Source organism: Aythya ferina (assembly GCF_964211825.1).
Source record: "Aythya ferina genome assembly, chromosome: 3".
NCBI classification, from domain to species: domain Eukaryota; kingdom Metazoa; phylum Chordata; class Aves; order Anseriformes; family Anatidae; genus Aythya; species Aythya ferina.
Genome location: NC_140298.1, coordinates 56,032,373 through 56,053,516, shown reverse-complemented (window position 1 = coordinate 56,053,516; position 21,144 = coordinate 56,032,373). Strand labels below are relative to the sequence as shown.

The 21,144-nt window shown below is 43.2% G+C and overlaps 1 protein-coding gene across 6 annotated transcripts in view; it reads right to left on the bottom strand.

The window, feature by feature from the left end:
- Positions 1-19,776, bottom strand: part of PLAGL1 (PLAG1 like zinc finger 1) — a 48,827-nt gene extending 29,051 nt beyond the window's left edge. The window contains exons 1-5 of one of the 6 annotated variants that reach the window (XM_084512752.1): positions 19,637-19,767; positions 19,032-19,107; positions 17,075-17,120; positions 16,375-16,460; positions 621-663 (exon numbers count right to left, since the gene is read on the bottom strand). In XM_084512752.1, the coding sequence (XP_084368878.1) occupies positions 621-639 (19 nt within the window). In that variant the 5' untranslated portion in view covers positions 640-663; positions 16,375-16,460; positions 17,075-17,120; positions 19,032-19,107; positions 19,637-19,767. Of the gene's footprint in view, positions 1-620; positions 664-16,374; positions 16,461-17,074; positions 17,121-19,031; positions 19,108-19,636 lie in introns of all 6 variants that reach the window. The other 5 variants (XM_084512755.1, XM_084512756.1, XM_084512754.1 and 2 more) reach the window with 5 other exon arrangements.
- Between the last annotated feature and the right edge of the window lie 1,368 nt (positions 19,777-21,144).

Below are 21,144 nucleotides of genomic sequence, written 5' to 3'. Positions count from 1 at the left end.
TTAAAAAACGGCAGCTGAGCACTGGAGAGACTCCAAAAGAACGTATTTAGATAGAGCAATAAGCATAGAAAACACGTTTAATGCTGCAGATAAGCTGTAGTGAGAGTGCAAGTATCAAGGAGACCCAAGAAATAGCTTTTTTGCAGTAGTTATGATGCCTGCATATTATTTACTGTTGAAGAAGAAAAATGGGTAACAGTGATGTGAGTGAGATTTGGATGTGACATGGAAAATGATGCCCTGGAAACACGAGTTAAATTCACAAAGCGATTAAAACTTCCCAAGCATATCACTTGGTAGTAATCCCAGATGGCATTTGTGCCAATGATAGATAAAACATTTAAAATAGAATTGTGATTTTTAAAGCCTCAATGAATCAGTCTGTTCTTATACAGGGGACAGATTTTTACAATTTTACTCACATTAAGTCATGCCTTACTCCAAGAATAATCCCATTGATTATGATGGCAATACTGTTCCACAGATGTCTCAGAACAAACGCATATGTAAAAGCAGACTTCATACTTAAGATAAAAGACATCAACCATGAGCACATCTGGGAATTTGATATAAACATATGGTACAAAAAAATTACTGCGGGATGAGAGAAATGTACTTACATAGCAGGTCTGTGGACATGTTTACAGATCAGGCAAAGGAAACCTATGTAAAATAAATGAAAAAGAAAGATCAGTTTTATGAACTAGTGCCATTCATATTCAAATCTCATGCTAGTTATCATATCCATAGTTTTTTGGTTCTTTAGGAAATGTGGAGAACATATCCAGGGAAATCTAGCAAGGAATAATTAAAATTAGAGGAGGAAAAGGGTAAATCCATCTATTAACTCGAGAACAAATGAGTCCATTTCACAATGTGAATTGACGACATTAAAGTAATGCAAAGTAATTAAGTCAGCACAATTCACTACATCCCACTTCCTCATTGATATTTATTATAAAAACAGAATTTTCAGTTGCTGCATATTTTACCCCACTGCATGCCATCTTATGTTTAAGCCTGCTATTTCTGGTATTCATCTTAAGAGTCCTCACAGCAGCAAAGTCAAAGAAAGCATTAACTACACATAGGATAAGGCATTTTGTTTGCACTCTTGAAAGACTTCTGTAGACTTCCAGCTTCCTGCTGAACTCTGTTCATTGGGTTCCCTTCTCATTCATCCACTGTTTTTTTTTGCCTGAAATTTTACTATAGGCAGAGTTTACCGTAAGAGCAGAGTGCTTTTCTGTAGCTGTCTGCAGTCTCAAACACTGTGGGATCTCAATGCATGGATGAGACTGCTTGGAGCAACAGAAATAATAAAGCAAGTAATAATAAGTAATAATAATAGTACTTTCACAAGTAACAGTAAAAATTTCATCAGCATATACCTTTTTGCCTTGCCCTGCACAAGTGTTGAAAATTTCAGGCAGGGACTTAAGGTGTGTGCACATGATTTAGGGTGAAAACTTGGCCCTGGTGAAGACAAGGGTATTTTGTTGCTGACTGGAATTGGCCAAAACTACCACGATTTTTAGTCAGATACTTCCAAATGAATTGAAACTAGTTGGGAGAACTGAGGGAAGAGGCGCCTGGAAGAAGTCAATAGAGATGGCAGGAAAAACGGACAGCAAGGAAGAATGAGGAAGTAAGGAGGAAATGGATGCCAGGGGAGTACAGAAGTGGTGAGATAGGAAGAAGACAGAGCGTGATGATGAAGTAGAGAGGAGTCAGAGGTCTGCTGATGAGAATACGCCAAGAAAGAAGCTGTGATCCAGCTATCTGCTGGATGATGACATTATCAAATTAGCAACAGGTGAACATACATATTCTCATCTGTGAGTGTTCACAGACCCAACCCCAAACCATGACACACAAAGCTAGTAAATCAGACTTGCTGTTTTACCATGTCTCTCACCACAACATAACCCACCATGGATTTAAATTGTCAATCGTAGCATAAAGGGTGATACGTAAAGAAAATACATTTTATAGATGCTCTACACTAGAATTTGGAAGAGTTCTGACTTTGAAATATGAACAGCTGCCTAGTCTTCGCTTCCCACATGCTTAAACATGTCTTTCAAGCCTATGCTGCCTTCACCAAATAGATGACAAGTACATATTTTGCATTTTAAAGGGGTGGGTGTGAAGGGTAGTTGATGGGTATATTGCAGTCTTTATTCTTGAAAATTCAGATTTTTCAACACAAAACCAAAAAGATTCCTCCCACCTTTGGGCAGCATACATTCCCTAACATCAAGGGGATAAAACTGATGGGGAGCAGATCATCAGAGACCTTCAGCAGGGAAGACACTACAAGGAAAGATGCTTCAGTTGCTCGCACACAAGCATCCAGTGCCCTTTGAGATGTGCTAGGATACCTGAAGCATCCACACGAGGCTGATAGATATCATACTGGTTACGCAGGAAAATGAGTCCTTCTGGGCCAGGAGCTCGAAGCCAGGCAGGATTGCCCAGGGCAGCTCAGACAGCACTCACTGGATGCTTATGTTTAAGCAAATGAATCAAGTCCTACAGTATTGCTGTTTCTCATTTTACATGATGCCAGGTTGAGAACAGCCAGGCTGCTAGTGCACCATTTCTGAGATCAAGCAGACTGAGGACAGGGCATGAAACAGAAGTGCCTGCACATCAACTTCTCTTCTGTAACCTCTGTCTTCTGCCAAAACAGCTGTCTCCAGTGAATACAGAGCTTGGTACAGACTTGCTTTCGTCTCAGACTAGGACTGTGTGCAGACATGAGAGAGAAGCAGTAAAGAGGCCTAGATGCTCAAAGGACGTGAACAAGTCCTCCTTCCCAGATGAAAACAGTAATGCTGTGAGCAGGGTTTCTATTCCCGATTTCCACCAACCAGAAAATACTTTAATTCTGAAAAACAAAACAAAACAAAACAAAACTACTCTGCAGTTGGACTCCACTCTGAGTGAGGCCCTTGTCTGTGGTATTAATTTCCATCAATTTAGGTCTTGCAGAAGGAACAGTGGCCTTTAATGGCACCCACATGTGACCATACACATGCCAACCTTTCTCATCCCCAAACACAGCAGACTACATTATCACTATCAAAGCAGTGCCATCAACTAATAAAGATTTCAGTCCCCCACTGAATTATGAGGCAAAATGATTTAATTTTGCTGGCATTCCTTTTGCAGGGCAATTGCCTGGCAAACCATCACAAAACAAGAAGCTATCCCCTTCCATACAGTGTAAGTCAGCAGTTTACCTTTATCCTCCCACATCTGGTCTGCCAACAGTCTCTTGCCAGGAAAAAGTCCAGCCTCGATCCATCCTCTCCCTGCCCCTCACATGCTTGCCACCCAGCCATACTCTAGTGACTTTGTCACTCTAGTGACACTTATAGGATGTGGCCAAAGGTACAAGACTGCTGCGGAAGATTCAACCCAGGCAATGAGGGCACTATGAAGAAGATAACCATAAATCACCAAAGTGTGTTTCTACATAGGCTCCAAAAGCCTGAGCAACTTCCTCTATTCTCCTGTGTACGGTGCTCTGGTGAGCAAGCATTAACAGCAGCAACCCCACAGTGCCCAAGTCCCGCACTTGGGGAGGGCATAGAGAGTGCAAACCAAGAGCAAACACCTCCTGAGGGCATCCCAGTCCCAGCAGCCCAAGCCACTTGCAGGGCAGTAGAGCAGTGGGTGCACCTGCTCCTCTTCCAGCAGCCAGTCACGTTATCTCTGCTGGTGTGAAGATAAGCACAGCAAGGTGTATTTGCAGAGGCAAGGGAGTGTAACCAGAACTAAAAGCTCCTTCATAAGCTGTGCCAGCCCTTCCCTGCAGTTACTCTCAACACAGACCCAGAAGCTCCTGTCCCAGCCACAGAGAACAGCCACCAAAATCCTGCTCCTGCTTCAAGGCCAGTCCTCTGGTGCATGAGGGCACCTCTTGCCCGCTGTATTGCCCCTTGTCCCAGGGGGCTGCAGCACATGCAGAATGGCACATGCACAACCACGGCAGCCACTTCTGCTGTGCCAGCTAGGCACAGTGCCTGGTGGTTTCTGGCCACGTTGGCTACTCGTCAATCTAAACTTGGGTGGTTGGCCTCTGGCCACCCTGGCCTCAGTTTGACATTCCTGTTGGCCAGTCTTCTGTGGTTTTACTCCTTGTACACCACATTGGCCTGTACATGAGTGCTGCAGGTATATCAGCCAAACTTGCTATGCTGATCACACAACCAAAAGTTGACTGTGGTTGCCCTTAAATACTGTCTTTTTTCATCAGTGGATGGGCAGAAGAGGAGGAAGAACAAAGAGGGGAATGTTTCCCATACCTGGAAACTGCAGCCACGAGAATTAATTTGAGGCAAAACATTCTGAGGTTCTTGAGGGCTTTCATGTATCAGGAAATCAGCTTATGAATTTAAGATGAGTAGGACTTGATGGTATGATAGATGGTTAGCAATGTTTACAGAGAGCAAAGCACAGACTAAAGGCATATTGGATGAGGAAAAGTTCAATGCCTTGTGGTGGTAAACATGGGTTATGCACTGGTAAGAGGAATGGAAGGTGCATTTGGTTCTGCCTACTGAGGAGAAGGACATGTTGTATATTGGTACATTGGTATATGAGCCAGGCAGGATTTCAGGTTTTGTTTTTCTTAGGTTTTCTACTATTGCCAAAAATTTACAGAATATGCATAACGTATTTTGCAAGTCACTGCAGTGGGTACTCTGCAAGCATGTGTGATTTGGGGTGGGTGTACACTGTGGCAGTTTTCCCACTGGGAAGGAGCACCCGTTCCCCTGTTTGTTCTGGTACAGAGGATGCAGGAGAAATTAAATCAGCCAGCCGGTTCCCAGGTATGGTCCATGAAGCCCTGCGTGGGGATCAGGGCCCCTGCTGCACCAGAAGGAAGGTGAGATCCACAAGAAAATGGACAGCAAGGGAAACCAGCCCCCACAGGGTCTCTGGCACTGTTCACAGATAAGACATGTGAGGGCTGCCTATAGTGGCCTTGAAAACTGTTGCAGGAAGCACGGCCGAAAGCACGACAGACACCAGTAGAGTCAGATCATGCTCCATTTTATTGCCCGAATAGCCTAACTTTTATACTGAACTTAACAGGGGCGGACAGTGTTTCACACAAGATTTTTGGTCAAAAGCACTCAGACAAACAACTACAAGAAAACAGCCCCACCTGCAAGAAAACAACCCCCTTGTGATTAGCAGTCACATAGACCTTGTCCTTGAAGCCAGCTACTGGTAACAATATTTTTCTGAATTCCTCAATTGGGTGATGTGGGAACGCTGTCATGGGAACTTCTCATAGTTGCCCTGGTAGCTTGGTTTGCTCAGCTACAGCAAATCATGGGATTTTTGCTGTTTCAAAAAATCCCTCAACAGAAAACTACCTTGCATACCAGTGGTTGAGCATTGACAGCTCAGCTCAGCAAAAGGGGGAACAGAAGTTCCCCTTTCTAGTCCTTCTGTGCCTGGAAAATACGATGGTGGCACCTGGTTAAGGCTTCTGAATGCAATTTTCAATGAAAGCCTTCGCTAGAGATGACAAACTCCACTGCAAGGCAGGCCAGGAAACTGCTCTGACTGAGAGGAGCCTTTGCAACATCTGCAGCATAAGCCTAGAGCTCGATGTTCGAGACAGCTGTCCTGCATGCAATGCCACAGCACTGTCACATGGGCTCATGTGTTAGGGCTCTACTTAGGACCTGACTCTCTCAGAAAATGTACACCTGCCTTCCCTGGCATCGTGGTCCAGAAAGTCGGAGGAAAAGCAGGCACAGACATGGACAGAGCTAAGTATCAGCAACAGGAAAAGCTTTCATCTTAACATGCTTATGCTGTGGGTGCTACTCGTATGTCTGCACCGTGATGCCATCTGCAGATGGCAGGAGAACATGCTGTCTGCAGAAGAAACTCATGTCATGAGGAGACAAAGACCCGTATGATACTTTCTGAATTATGAATCCACTGTGCTCAGAAGTCTGGCTGGTCTGAACTAGTCAGCACCTACTACAGAATATACCCCCCCCCATCTCCCACTCCCTGAGCCCTCAAAGGTTAGTACAGAGCTCCTTACATTGCTCTCGGCACAATAGTTTGCCTCAAAAACCAATGCTAATTACCAGTGCAGGCACTGCCTAATGATTTGACATTACATGGCTCAAAAATGCACCTCAGTGCTGTGCTGCATGTCAGAGAGATGCATTAGTTCATCAGTCCCTGGAAGACTTTTCCTGATGCTGTGAAGCCATCTCTCCACCCTTTTCATAGAGATGTGAAGGGGATACTGCTATATTTCAGATACTCCGAAAATTGTGCTGTACAACCTGTTTATAGATTCACAACAGCCCCACGTAAAAATAGATGGCTTGTAACTGTCCAAGTACTGTTCATGACATTTTAACTGAGCAGAGGTAAAATGCAAGTAAAAGCATTTTCTTTCAAGCCATTTAAGCTAAGTAACGCGGTTGCAGATGTCTTTAAAATACACGAGCAAAGACGTGACAGGAAAACCACACTTAACCTACTTACACCAAGATTAAATCAGGAAGGACTCTTTCTTCCCCCTGACAGAAACTGTTTGCCAGGGCTTCACTGTCAGCATACCTTATGCCTCGAGTTGTATCCATTAGAAGAAAGCACACCTTTTGGTGACAACGCATCTACTGCACTGCATTAGAATCCCATTAGTGCTGCCCACTTGTTCTTTTTTGGCTGTCACTAGCTCTCGTGCTGGGCATTTCTGCTGACATAGTTATTCTCTTGAATTCATGAACAGGAAGGAAAATCTCAGTGATACAGAAATGATTTAAGTATTAACAGGGGAGGAAACAATACAAAGGACCAAAATCTCCATTCAGAGAAACCTACACAGACTTTCTGAAGTTAGTATTAGTCCCACATGTGCACCCAAAATCAGGATTTGGCACATGATGATTACAACTCACCAAACACATCCCACAGTAAAATTTTGTGTCTTTTCATATCTACCACATATGGAGTCCCTTTCATAAACTTATGTAATTTTTTCACATCATGGAATTATTTTTATAATTAGAAAACAGTACAACTCTTCTACCATTATAATATTTTTCTTTATTATATGGGATTCTGCATCTTTTCCTGATTAAGAAAATAACTTGGATATAGCAACATATCAACACTTGTGTCCCGTCTCTAGAAATCTGGCTCATGGACATTGCAGAAGTTCTTCATATGGAAGTTTTATGTGTGAATGTAAAAAGTAAAGTCAGGAGTTACATATGGAACATTTCTCCTTTTCAAAGGACTAAGCAGAGGTAAAAGAATAAGGAGCAAAATCCCAAGGGAGATGGTGAAGAATAAGTAATGCGCTCAAGGATACAGTTTCTCTAATGCGTTTACTGAGAATACTTTGTTTAGCTTCTTAATATCCTTTTAAAGCATGCGTGCACACACACAGGTACAAATATATAAACTAGGCCTGCTGCTGAAGGATACTTTATAGCATCTCTAAGGATTAAATGCCTCCCTATGCAAGCTACCTAATGCAATGTCAATTTCCAGTGACTTCAAGAGATCAGGCAAAGAGACATCTAATTGACTTCAACAATTTTTGGATCAGTTGGTTCTTATTTCGAACAACTTACACTAAGTGTTAAACTTGGACAGAATACCTAAAAAAAGTCCTGTCTTCCCATTCCTTGCACCAACCAATCAATACTCTAACCTGCTTATGATCATCTCGACATGTAGCACTATCAAATATGGTCCATATGTAAACCTAACCTATTCAAGTCTACCTTAACTTTTAAAAAAATATATCTCACAATATTCATTTAAAGCAAATCACTTTATATTCTGTGTCTTAACCCTAGAAACACAAAGACCAAAAATTCCCACGTCTTGTTCCTTAGGAAGTTTCTCTGTTCTGAAGTACGCCAGTGTCTCTCATTATCATTTTCCTAACATCGTACCACTTGATGTTGGTCTACTCTGGTCAGCAAAAGACCTATGGCAGACAGTGCAACAAGTATAGGTCTTTGCCTATCTCCAGTGCAAGGAAACGCTATGAAATAGTATTTTTTAAAAAAGATAGTAAAAAAGGTAGCCCAAATCCTAGGGAATGACACAAAATAGTATCTCAGACCAGTCTTCCATTCTGAGGGCTGCTGTGTTGTTTGGCTTTGCAAAGCACTCAGCACTTTGACTGTGATCCAGCAAAGCATTTCTGCATTTCCCATGTCTTACCACCACTGGCTTACAGGGAACTATTTGTACATGTGAAGACAAACCTACACTTCTGTGTTTTGCTGGGTCAAGTCCTAGGCACCAATCATCTTTCTGGATGCTTGTTTTGTTCTGAGAATCAGTTAAAAAAAGAGCTAAAAAAAAATAATCTTAAAAGTGTGAGTTTTAAAAAGCCTCAAGACCCAGGAACATTCCTAAAATAATTTGCATTCCACAGCAGAGGGCAGAAACATTTCCATTTCAATGAGTCTGTGGAGAGGATTCTGGTCTACTAGCTGAAACTCAGGACTGAGCTGGCACAAAACAAACACAAAACCCACTTGTATGAAGTCATGTGAAAAAGCACTTTTCCTGTGAGACATTCTTTCTCAACACACTGGCTAAGCTATTCTCATCATTTTAGACTCAAATTCCAATCTTCCCTTTAGGAACAGGCACCCACTTTTGGCCAGGGAAGCCACTGACAGTTGGGCAGATTGATAGAGAGATTTTCCCTTCCTTGTCTGCATTCTCTTTATGCAGCCTGCCACAAAAAGTCAACAAGCCTCCTGGAGCTTAAAAAAGGTTTTACGAAAGTCTTGGCTTTAACACTATCTCCTTTCATAAGCTCACTACAAGTAAAACATATTAGAAGCTGCCAGCTTTCCAAAAATGATGAATGAAACCTACAGCAGGCCAACGAGTCAGCGGGCCCACACGTTTCCACTTACAGCCATAATCACACCTGTGACCAGAAAGGAGGTAAATGGATTTGGTAAGTACTTCAGCAACAGAAGTAAATTTCAGGAAAGCTTTAAAATAGATTTATCATCTGCAAGCCAATATTTTACCTTACACATCTTGCTTAGATTATGGTAATTTAAAATCTCCCAGCTTCAGATATTCATAAACTTTGCACATACCTACATCATCCAGATGTGTCCTATACCACTGTATTTCAATGTAGCATCGCTACTAAATTATGTAAATACTCATATACAAATTATTTGGTCAAATATCACTTTCAGAATCTTGCTCTTACTCTTAAAACAGCTTTAATTTTCAATCCTGTGAAACTCATTTCATTCAGAAATTACTAAAACTAAGGAACTTTTTATTTGAAAAAGGACTTCAGGTACAGAATATTGGTATTTATACAGGTATTTTAGATGCAGCATGCGGTCTTAATAGCGAGTCTTACAGGTCTGGAGGTTTTGTCTCTAGCTGCTTTGTAAAAGCTGGACATCCCTATATGTAACTTATGTATTGAACCACAATTAATGCTGTTCCCAAATATTCCCCACTGTTTCTTAACAGCATCTCGTCTACTACAAATGCTATATTCCCTGTTTTCAATCTAGGGACTCAAACTTAAAATAAATAAATAAAAATTGCTTGAAAGCTCTCTGTCATATCCTCACACTATTTGTTGCAACCTGCAAAACCTAAGATTTTAGCAGCAGCTGCTGGATTTGCCAGCGGCAACCTCTGCAGCAAAAAAACCTTCCTTCCTTTCACTCCAATCTGCAGGCGTGGAATGGCAAGAGTGAGATACTTCATGTAAAATGCCATCTATTGCATCCTACGATACAGATGCAAAGTGCAATTATTAAACCTAGTTTACAAAGCTGGAGTACAATAAATCATCAGGGCTTAATACTCAAGGAGTGATTTCTTTCTTTTATTTTTTCCTCATAAAGAGTATGTTCATTTTAGGGGTTCTATTTTCATAGTATGCTTGCAATGCCTGCACTGCACAACCCTAAATGCTAAAAAAAAACAAATCCTCCAAATATTGCATATGTACTTCACTAATGAAAGCTGCACAGGTTCCCAAATGTTCTTTATCTGTTTCTTTCATTTTTCATTTCATTCAGAAACCAGATGATGATCCTGAAAATCAGCAAGTTGCTGCTCACAGATTACTGCTAAATAAATGTAGATATGGGCACAAAATCACTACAGTGAATCACCATTCCTATCTAGCATAATAACCTCTATCAGAGGTATAGGAAAGAGAAAAAGCTGGTCCCCACTGTCAGCTACTGATCTGTTGAGCCTCTTGTTTTCCCAGACTGACAGCTTGTAGCACAGAGTTATAATTAGACCTCTTCCTTTCAGAGGTCTGGATTGGAAGCCTTCTTAGTAACTGTATGGTACACAAACCCCCTTGGGTCCTGTGCCACTCTTTACACGTTACTCAAATAAGAAGCCAAAAAAAGAAAAGTGGCATTAAATGCTTGTTTAAAAATTTAGCCTTGTAATTTCATCCTGCAATGTAGTCCTCATGTCTTCTCTGGCAAAACTGAAACTTAAATGAAAGGAGGCTGGCTCTTGCCTAAGCAAGCTTCTTTTTCAGTGCTGGAGTATGCAAGAGGAATTAGGAAATCAGAATAACAAGGCCAACGCTGAATAGTCTTGTAGAGGCTGGTAAAGGATGAGTTCTCAGCCACTGGCTCCACAGAATGAAGAAAACACTTAAAAATAAGTGACCATTAACTCCTATATCAATACTAAATTAGTTACATGAAATTTGGTGCACTGTGGAGGAATGCTAAGTACAGGAATACATCATTTCTTTGGTTAAAAGTTGCCCTGATGCAGAAAAGCTTGTAATGATAATCTAGAAAAAATAAATCCTGTGATCTCCAGCCTTTCATTGAAAGTTCACCAAGAGGTCATTTGTCCTTATTTCTTCACTCAGTTGCATGACCTCTTCAACTTTGACATCTGAAACATTCATTCAGCATGGTTCAGTGAGTTAATGAAAACCCAAATCCACTCAGACATTTGACATCTGCACCCCAAGTTACCAAAAGGTCATTTTAGCAATTTATAAAATCTCTATGAACATATTCTGTGAGGTGTTCATATCGGATGAAAGGTCTGCAGGTGGAAGAACTTATGGCTATCTAAGAGTGTCCACTATCCAATACTTAGATGGTTTTAAGTGTACTATTCTTGTTGTACCAGTCTTCAACTCCACTAAAATGTTTTAAAAAAACAAACAAACAAACAAAACCAAAAACAAACAAACAAACAAAAAACCCTACACCACAGGATTTCTGGTATTTGTTCACTGACGATAAGCAAACCAGATTCTCATGCGGAGAATCTTTACGATGTCAGTGCTCTGCAGGCACAAGCTGAAGGCAGAGTTCACATTTTTCACAAAGATAATGCTGGATGTTGCCCTGCAAGCTCCACAGATTCAAGTTTTGAAGATCACCCTTGTTGAATTAAAAGATTGAAAAATGACTATTTGTTACAATTTAAGAGTCTGAAACCAAAATATGTTATTAGACTTGTAACAGCAAGAGTAGCACCCAAATAGGTCCACAACATCTTTTGCTAACAGACTGGAATTTAGAAAAAGTCATGGTTATAACTTTAAAAATTAAATTAGTTGATTAATAAAATAATCAGTGCAAATTACAGATAATAAAGAAAATTTAGAAACTTATATAGCCCAAAGAATTAATGAATTTCATAAGAAAAAAAAATACCCTCCTAATATTTTTACAGATTAAAAAAATAAATTAAAAAAATACATGCTGCATTGTCTTCAAATATCTTGTGAACTGTTCAACTGATGTGCGTACAAAATATTTAAAATGACTTAATTTTTATACTGTTTTAAATTAGCTTAGGGAGTCGATAGTCATTTTTGTAATGTCTTATTCTAAAATTCCTTACAATTTTAATCTATTTTAAATGGTAATAAAAGATGTTATGGAAAACTTAGTAAAAGTTTGACAGATTTCTTTTAATAAAAACTAAGACCCCAAACCCCTTCTTAACTAAGTCACTTTGATGACTTCTTACATACTTGCATGCACTCTGTAACTCAGGATTTCATCTTTGTCAGGGGTCCAGAACCTAAAATTTGTTTTTCACAGAGGCCTGTAAATAGTTGCCCGTATTGGTGCTGAGGCATGTAAAGACTACACTGTTCTGAGATTCAGGCTTTAGTGCTGACAAATCACCAAAGCTTTAAGCTCAACTTTAGGAGAAAAATCAGTTACAGTCTTCTAATTTCTCATAGAATAAGATAAAGGGGGAGAAATCATTTTACTCTCCTATTTATCCTTCTTTGTCCATGTTTGACCAGGGCAGCCTCTCTTCATTTTAGTCAATAAATGCATTAAAACTATACAACATTTTTCTTAATCAAAAAGCTCCGCGTATCTTAGCAGATGCAGTGAAAAATCTGTAGAGCAAGCTCATGAATTAAAAAGGGAGATGATTCTCTCTATCACTCATGCTCAGAATATTTTAGAGAAGAACAGCATGGAAATGCACACAGGTCAAGTAAAGATGATTTCCAAGCGTGAAAATTATTCTCGTCACTGGCAGCTGTTGTGCGAGAAGTAATAAGGCCCAGAAGCCTTGCTGGGCATGAACAGTGATAAGAATATCATTAAGATCCATCTGCAACCTCCAAAATACTGAAAATTCCTCTGCAAGCTTTTGTTCTGAGCATAAGTTAAAATCCTACGCAACAAGTCTCCAAAACAGGACATTGTGAATGAAATTATAGCAGTAAAAAACTTTTCACCATCATCCCTCCTCCTACCCCTGTTGAGCTGACAGAAGGGAAAGCAGAGAGTACTTTTGAGAGGCACCAACTTTCAAGATTTTCAGATTTTAGAGTAAACTTGTGCTAGCTCTGCCTGCTTATTTACTTGTTTTGTGAGGAAAGCAGCGTTAGGTTTGTAAAAACAAATGAGTCATGTACCAGTCAGAATATTTCCAGTAAAGCTTATTTTTGTCTGAACGTGCTCAGATACTGAAACTAAAACATTTTACAGAAACATATTGGTTTCACTGACTGTGATGAAGCAGTGCTATTGGTTGTGTGATGTTTTGCTGAAATTCTTAGTTTCACCCTCCTTCATTGGGGATACAACCACCCCCACCAAGTATGGAAATCCTCACCTGGCACTGTTTTTCTTAATGTCATCAGCACCTACCCTGAGGGCTGTGAGAGAACAGCAATCCCTTTTCAGTGCTTGGCACCATCAGAACAAGGAAGGACCATTTTGGCTGCCAGGTCTACAAGAAGCAAGTGATGCATTCACCCTGGATACATCGTGTACTAGTTGTGAAACTTCTCCTCCACGGAAAGGGTTCTGAAAGAACGAGGAGGAGGAGGAGTGCTTTTATTCTACTCCATTTGGATTCATTCTGGCCAGAAACCCAAGGCTTTTCTTGGATGAGCACTGAGCACACAAAAAGGTAGTGTTTCAAAAGGCAAATCACCTGCCTCTCTTTCATTGTGAGAGGTATTGAGTCACCTATTTAATTAGTATCAGTGATCAACGATATACCTAAGAGGAGCTGAAGCAGAAAAGAGTTATGATGGATCTTAGCTCCTTTACTTGACTGCTTTAAAACATTAGTAGTATTGGGAAGGGTTTAATGCATTCTATTTACTCAACGATGCAGGTGAGCCATGACTCCCACTAACAAGGAAGAGAAAAATCAAAGGCCAGAAAGCATCCTGGGCTGCATGTGTAGAGCTTGTCACTTTCTAGAACATTAAAAAAGGCTGCCAGAGACCTCTCCGGACAGAAAGCTGAGCTGGTTGCTCAGACTAACTGAAAACTGAATTCAAGTGTAACTTCTTACATTGAAAAAAAGCAGATCTGTTTTTGTTCTGCTCTTCCATCTAAGAGTTTCTCTTTTGATTCTTCAGTCCAACTTCAGTTATGTTTTTAGTAACTGCTTCCTTTCAGCTAATACTTCCTTATATATCATTAACTTTCCTTTGCTTCATGCCTACTGTCGCTTTCCAAACCTTTGTTTGTCATCACACTTTCCCCTCCTTTCACATCCACCTTGACTTTCTGCCCCCAGACTCAGCACACCACAAACAGAGATGGCTCTGGAGGTGATTCTACCTGGCACAGAAGGAACAGCCACCTCTACGGGGACAAGGCAAAATTTGAACTAGCTCAAGAATGTTTTTAACGTGGACTTCACTGGTGCCTCAGTTGTTTATTATTGCAGGGTAATATAGCACTTAGATACTTGATGTCTTTGGGTGTCAATCCCTCAAGGTACCGGCAAAACAGAATTGTAATGCTTCATAAATCTCTTGCTTATTGCTCAGCCTTGCTGCACTTTCTTCATTTTAATCTTTAAAAGAGCTGTATTGGTTCTAATGTTACCTACTTGTGTAAGATAGGATAGGATAGGATAGGACAGGACAGGACAGGACAGGACAGGACAGACAAATGCTGTTCATCTAAGGCTGCAGTGAAATAACATTCCAGCTAGACTATATGAAGAAAATATCCATGACAGTTGATGACCAAAAAAGCACGTGGGACTTACGCTGCTGCAGTTGTCTCTGAAATACATCAATGATACTCTTGCAGAAGTTACCCTTGCTTATACCTCAACAGTCCCTCAGCACCGTTCATAGTAACAGGGACTTGGAATCAAGAGACTGAGCAGAGGAACAAGGCTATGTCACAACACTCGGAGGAAATGCTGTCTGTGTATTGCCTTTGTCTGGTCTAGGCATCAAGTGGACTACAGGGATATTTCCTTGCCTATGTGCAACATAATGGAATTGCTCTATGTGCAACACAGGGGTCTGGACCAGCTTAGCCACCAGCTAAGCTACCTTACTCATGTGCACAAGTTTCCCAACAGGAGCCCAGTGCCCCACCTAAGGCAAAAAGAATACCACCAAGCCAGACAAGACGGATGTATTGCAAGAGAAGGACATTCTCCCATCATATCTCAACATACAAAAGAGACAAATTCCCTGTTCCTCCCCAGGATATACACATAAAACAGGCAATGAAGAAACATCTTGCTAGGGCAGACCCATTCCTAGCTCCCTCAAATTACAGGAGGAGGAGAAAATGACCGGGATGGGGAATTCACCCACATTACATGGAGGATGGAGTCCCAGCGGTTGGGCTGAGATGAATGTCAGCACTTACTCTCTGACCCTGTAGGTCTGTAGGTCAGGCAGAGCTGGGAGGTCATCTTCTCCAGCACTTAATCATTGGAGAGTCAGGACCAGGTGCTGTTCCTAGCAGCAGACCACAGTGATATGCCTGAGATGCTCCCTACACTTTCTTTTATACTCTAATAGCAGCACCAAAGTTGAGATGAGCAAGATGAAATGCACACAGATCCCACGCTTCACAGCTACTCATCAAGGCTCTTGACACAGACAAGAACTAGAGTTTTCATTTATATTTGCTTAATATCTTCAAAGATTTGTTATCAACTCAAATCCCCAGACCTTTTTTCTATAGTTGAAATTGAGCCTCTCCATAGCAAAAAAAAAAAAAAGATGAAAACCAAAAAATAAGTCAGATGTTGAATTACCAACTCAGCATGACTGAGCTGGGTTGTTTAAGATAATTTAAACACTTTTACAACTCACCACAAGGACTAGAAATGCATGTTCTGTAGTTCTGCATTTTATTCCCATTGCAGTTTTTAACAGGTTTAGGCAAGGTAACACACAGTGTCAGCGAGTCCAGGGATGTCCCTTGAAAATCTCATATTATGAGTGGGAGAAAACACTGGGTGGTAATCAGTGTGATCAAGTTCCCCTTCCAAATCATTACAATTGTAAATCAATGCCTTATAAAGCAATCTGTATCATAATTGTATCATAATTCCATTTTGGAATTACAAATAGTTAATGTCATTTGGGAAGTACAGATTTCCCTGTTGCAAGTTGTTTGTGAAACAGCTTCTCCTTAAAATAGTGTTCTAGGCGCAGGAGAAAGATAAAAGCAGATCTTCCCTGTCCTCCAAGACAGAATTAGTTTACCAAGCCATCCTTGATCCTGATTTAGCACTGCAACTCATGCCATTTTACAAGGGGTGCTCAATCTGTATAGTACAGACAGAAAAATCAAGAGAAAGGAGCAAATATCAGGCACACACAGATAAGGACAAGTGGAAAGGTCTGTCTGTTTTACATCTTCATGTAGAGACATCTGTGACCCGAAACATGCTTTCAGAGTGAAATACAAACAGAGAAGAACGCATTTAAGAAAGAGAAGCGTCGGCAGCAAAACAGAGCTAAAAGCAAAATATTTGATTATTCTCAGGACGTGTGTGGAGTTAAATTTTACGATCAACTTTCAGGATTTTCCCCATGCAGAATTCAAGGAGACCGACCTTCTGTCTGTCCTAAGCCTTGTCATTTCCTGCTAGTTCTCATAAAATAGCAGTATCCTTGGCAGTGTTCTGAAGAGATTTCCTACCTGTTTCCACACACACACATGGAAAAAGAACAAACAGTTTCTTCTGGGTTAAGTGACAATTAAATGGTGTGGTCAGTTGTATGGTGGCATGTGCTTAAGTAGGTGTGTGACCGCTGTTCCCTTGGCATTTGGAGCAGTCTCATTTGATTCATGCTTATCTTAGAAAGCAGGAACATCTTAAAATAAAAACTCGGTGGAGCCAGTAGGGAACTAGCTGGCAATGCATGCTTTAAATACGCTCTGGTTCTGCAAACATCTTGTGAGCAGGGTTACTCTTAGTGAAGAGGACTATTTATGTCCATAAAGTTAGGTGTAACGTCAAGTGCTCAAGCAAATGAAACATATAAAACACCAGCACAGGCAGCCTCAAGTGCAGCGCGTGTATTCACTTGTGGGAGGGGTGGAGGTTGATGGGCTTGGTTTTTAATAATCAGCCAAGAAATTAAGTGCTTGAGGGAAAGAGCAGAAGGGGCAGAGGCCCAGGTCCCAGCCCCTGAAACACACTGCAGAATAAGCGTGTCGTGACAGTCAGGGGGGAATTATCTCGTGCTGCTTCCTTGCTGCTCCATCCTGACAAAGGGGCAGGCAGGGAAAGAAGAAATGTGTGTGCTTACAGATCCTCACAACAAGGAGATCCTCACTGCAGAGCGGATTATTGAACTGAGAGGAAACAGAAGTTGCTGCCTTTAGTTAGGGAGCATCAATCTGTGACCTGCTGGTTTATGTTACTGCAAACTGAATGCTAAACAAGTGTCTATGTTAAAAAACAGAAAGTCTACCTAGAAGCAATGCACTCAAAGCAATTTAACTCTTCATATTTTAAAAACAGAGCAATTTTAATTTATCTTGAAGAAGCCAATCTGAGGCTTCAACCTGGTTAAACTTGGAGGTGTAAGCATATTATTTAATAGCCCCTTCCGCCTTCAAGAAATAATTATCTTGTTATGCTTATGTGCTTTCCTGCACAGAACTCTCCAAACCTCCCACTGCTGTTCTCACTGTGACGTGTAGGGCCACAGAAACCAGTAGTTCTTCTGATCTTGTTTCTTGTTTTCATTCCCATTCAACCCATATTCTACCTCTTACGTAAATAATCAGTATTTACCATAAATTCTGAATGACCAGGTCCTGTTCAAATGTCAGAGATGCACCCTGACACCAAGCAAAAATTGAGAACCCTGTGGCAGTCGGCCTATTACGCAGTTTATTACTGCTCCAGGATCTATACGAGCTCCCATTAGGTTTGCAAATGAGATTTTGACTGCTTTGACTTACAATGCAGGACAAGTAAGTGCACACTAATGGCGGAAAATATACCAAATGCATAGCTGCACCACGGCAGCAAATGCACGCAATATCAAATAATAATCACACAATTTGTCACTGACCCTGTCACTGTATCCGTACTTCTGTCCAGAGGAATTGCTCATGTTGCATGCAGAGCCACCTGCCTGGCACAGCCCCGTTTTGGGTTTTACAGTGCTACAGCTGGGCATGCATGGGGGTGGAGCGGTGCTTGATGCACAGCTTTTCCAAAGCCCTCGCTGGGATGGGAAGGACCAGTGAATGGGAATTCCCAAAGACAACACTTGTATTTCTCTCCAGTGAAGGGTCAGGGCACAACGAAGGTGCTGCACACGTGGGTCAGTACAACGCAGTGGGCACTGCAAGAAAATGAGATATTGGTGTCTTGCAGGAGAAGTATGCCATGCCCAACGTGAGGGAGGAGAAGAGATGCGTGCCCTCTCCTAGTGCTGCAGTCAACCTGCCCCCTGGACAGCGGTCAGCCCCCCAGAGAAATCACCTGAGGGTCAGGGCAGGTGTTGAGGGAAGAGGAAGCAAGACCTCTTCTTTGAAACCCTACTGGCCTCTGATCCAAAACCTTTAGGGAGTATCACGATACCACTTCATGCCAACAATGTCAAACAGTGCCACTTCTCCCAAGGGCTCCAGCACACAGAAATTAAGAGAAGTTGCCAAATCCTTGCAGCACCACTTGTCGCTTTGCGTCGCCGCACGTGATTAGGCATCTGAGACTGGAAACACATCTTCTGCCAGCCACTGGTAGAACAGAGATTCAGGTCCCACAGGCTGATGGCAGTTCTGTGACTGCAGCGCTGGGAGACTTGAGTGCTCTACAGATTTGGAGCTTCTTCCTTCCTCATTCTGCCAGAGCTGGATTTGCTAATCTTTTGGCAGTAACACCATGCACATCCTCTCCTGGCACTTTTCGGAAAGAGGATGTAGGTGGTATTTGTATTTATTACTGAAGACACTGGTCATCAAGGTGATACATATAGACATGTATATATACAATATATACACGTGTATCATGTACCCAAAGCATAACTTGGATTTTGTCCTTCATACATCTAAAGATATCAGCTGCAGGTGGAAGATCATATTTAAGGTCACGTTTTATAGACAGATACAACTTTGTGCTCTCATCAAATAATTAAAATGTCTGCTACAAAGGTGGTTAGCCTCTTGCAAGGAGATCCATGCACGTTATGCTCAGGTCAAACACGGGAAGCAGCCCCTGGGGAAGCGTTTTGGCTGTCCTGCACTCACCTGTCCACCACAAACCCAAACTGTCATTTGGTTGCGCGACGCAGACTTGTCACAGAGCAACGAGAACAAAACAAAACTGAAAGTTAAAAATTAACAAACTTAGACCCTTCAAAAAAAAAAAAAAACACGAAACAAAAAAACAACCAAACGACCCGTCCGGTGCGGCAAATCCCTCCTCCCCCCTGCGGAAAGCAATCGGGTCTCCTCCGGGGGCCGGCGGCAGCGAGGGATGGGGACCGAGGCGAGCCGGCAGCAGCTCGGGGGGCAGGGGCTGAGCCCGCGGCTGCCCCCGGTACCGACCCCAGCCCCCGGGCAGCTCCGTGCCGCAGGGCAGCCCGCACCGGGGGAGGCACCGAGAGCTGCCCCCACCCGCTACACCCGGCGTGGGGCAGAGGCAGCCGAAGGGGAGAAGAGTTTTTTTTTAAAAAAAAAAACAAAAAAACAGCAAAAAGCACAACACCACGCAACCCGACGGCGGGCTCCCGTGGCGTTATGGCCTCCCCGCGGCCGTGCAGGTGCCCGGGGCCGGTGCTCGCCCCCGGCCCTCCGCCCCTCCCGGCCCCTCCCGGCCCCTCCTGGCCCGGCCCGGCCCGGCCGCCCCTCACCTCATGGCCCGGCTCTGCGGGCGCCGCCCGCTGCCCCAGCACCGGGCCGGGGAGCGCAGCGGCGGCTCCGGCTCCGGCTCCGGCTCCAGCGGAGGCTCCGGGGCTCGTCCCGGCCCCCGGGAGACGCCTGGCGGCGGGGCGGCGGCGGAGGGGCCGGGACGGGGGGGAGCGGAGGGGGCCGGGCGGGACAAGGCGCCTGCCCCCTTCTCCTCCCCCCTCGCCTCTCCCCTCCTCCCCGGGGGGGGGGGGGGGTTGCTGGGCCCTGCTCAGTTTGGAAAGTTTTGGGATTTATTTATTTATTTATTTATTAAGTAGAAATATCGCAGGTTTACGGCCGCGGGGATTGTAGTGAGCAGTGAGCTGTCGGGCCATATCTACCTTCTGCCTTGCACCAGTGGAGCTACCCCGGCAGTGGGAAACTGCACTGGATCACAGGATCTCAAGGCACCAAGCACTGTCACAGAGGTGTAAAGGTGTCTCCTGCAGGGCAGGACAGGAATCACAGCCAGTGCTGTCCATTGCTGCATGCTGCTCTCAGAGCAATGCAGCTCCTGCGGGCCCCCAAGGCTGTGGCCATTAAGGATGGATAAGGTGAGATTTGCATTTAGCACGTGTATATTAGCAAGCGTTTTCATGGTGTATTTTCCTTATCCGTTCTCTCCTCCCCTCTTTGAAACCTGTGGGTTCTGTCAGCAGCAAGCCAGCCATGAAGTTTGGGCTTGAGACTGCTCCCAGCCTGTCACTGTGCTACAGAGAAATGGACAGTCTGCTTCGGTCCATCAGCATCAAGAGGATTTCAAGAGGATTTCCAAACGGAATCAGAAACAAGCAATCTCAATGTCTTCCCTACTTCTCAAACAATTGCTGAAGTAAACATGAAGCTAAACTGCTGAGCTGGTTGTTGGAGCAATGCTTTGGCTCTGCTTTGCAGAGAAAGCAAGAGATGGAAACCACGTGGACAGAGTTTTATTGTCACCAGCAGCTTTTGGGAAAGACATGCAGAGACAAGCAGCCTGACTGGGCATGCATGCAGCTGTCTGGGGCTTTTACTGACCCCCAAAGTACCCCGCTGGGTACCTGACAGCTACAGATGGTCCTTTGACCAAAATGAATGGTGTGCCTGGTTTCTGGTGGTTCCCGGGGAGAGCACCCACAGCCTGCATCCTGACCCAATGTGCCACTGATCAAGTTGCTTATTAATTATGAAGCCCAGAATCCCACAATCTCACCGAGGACTCTGCTGGGTGACCACTCTTGGCTCCCCACGCTGTAAACATATGTGGGCTTTGCAAAAGGCCAATGCACACCCAGGGCCCAGCACAAAGCCCCCGCTGCCAGATGAACACCCTGCCACAGGTCAGAGCAGTGCCTGCCTGCACTTTGTCATGGTGGGGTGGCTGCAGCCTGTCCTGCACTGCCAGATGTACTGTCCCCATGTCCCTTGCCCACACCCCTGTGTGATGTTGCTGGGGCTGTGAGCAGGTACCAGGAATGAGGAGCTCCTGCTG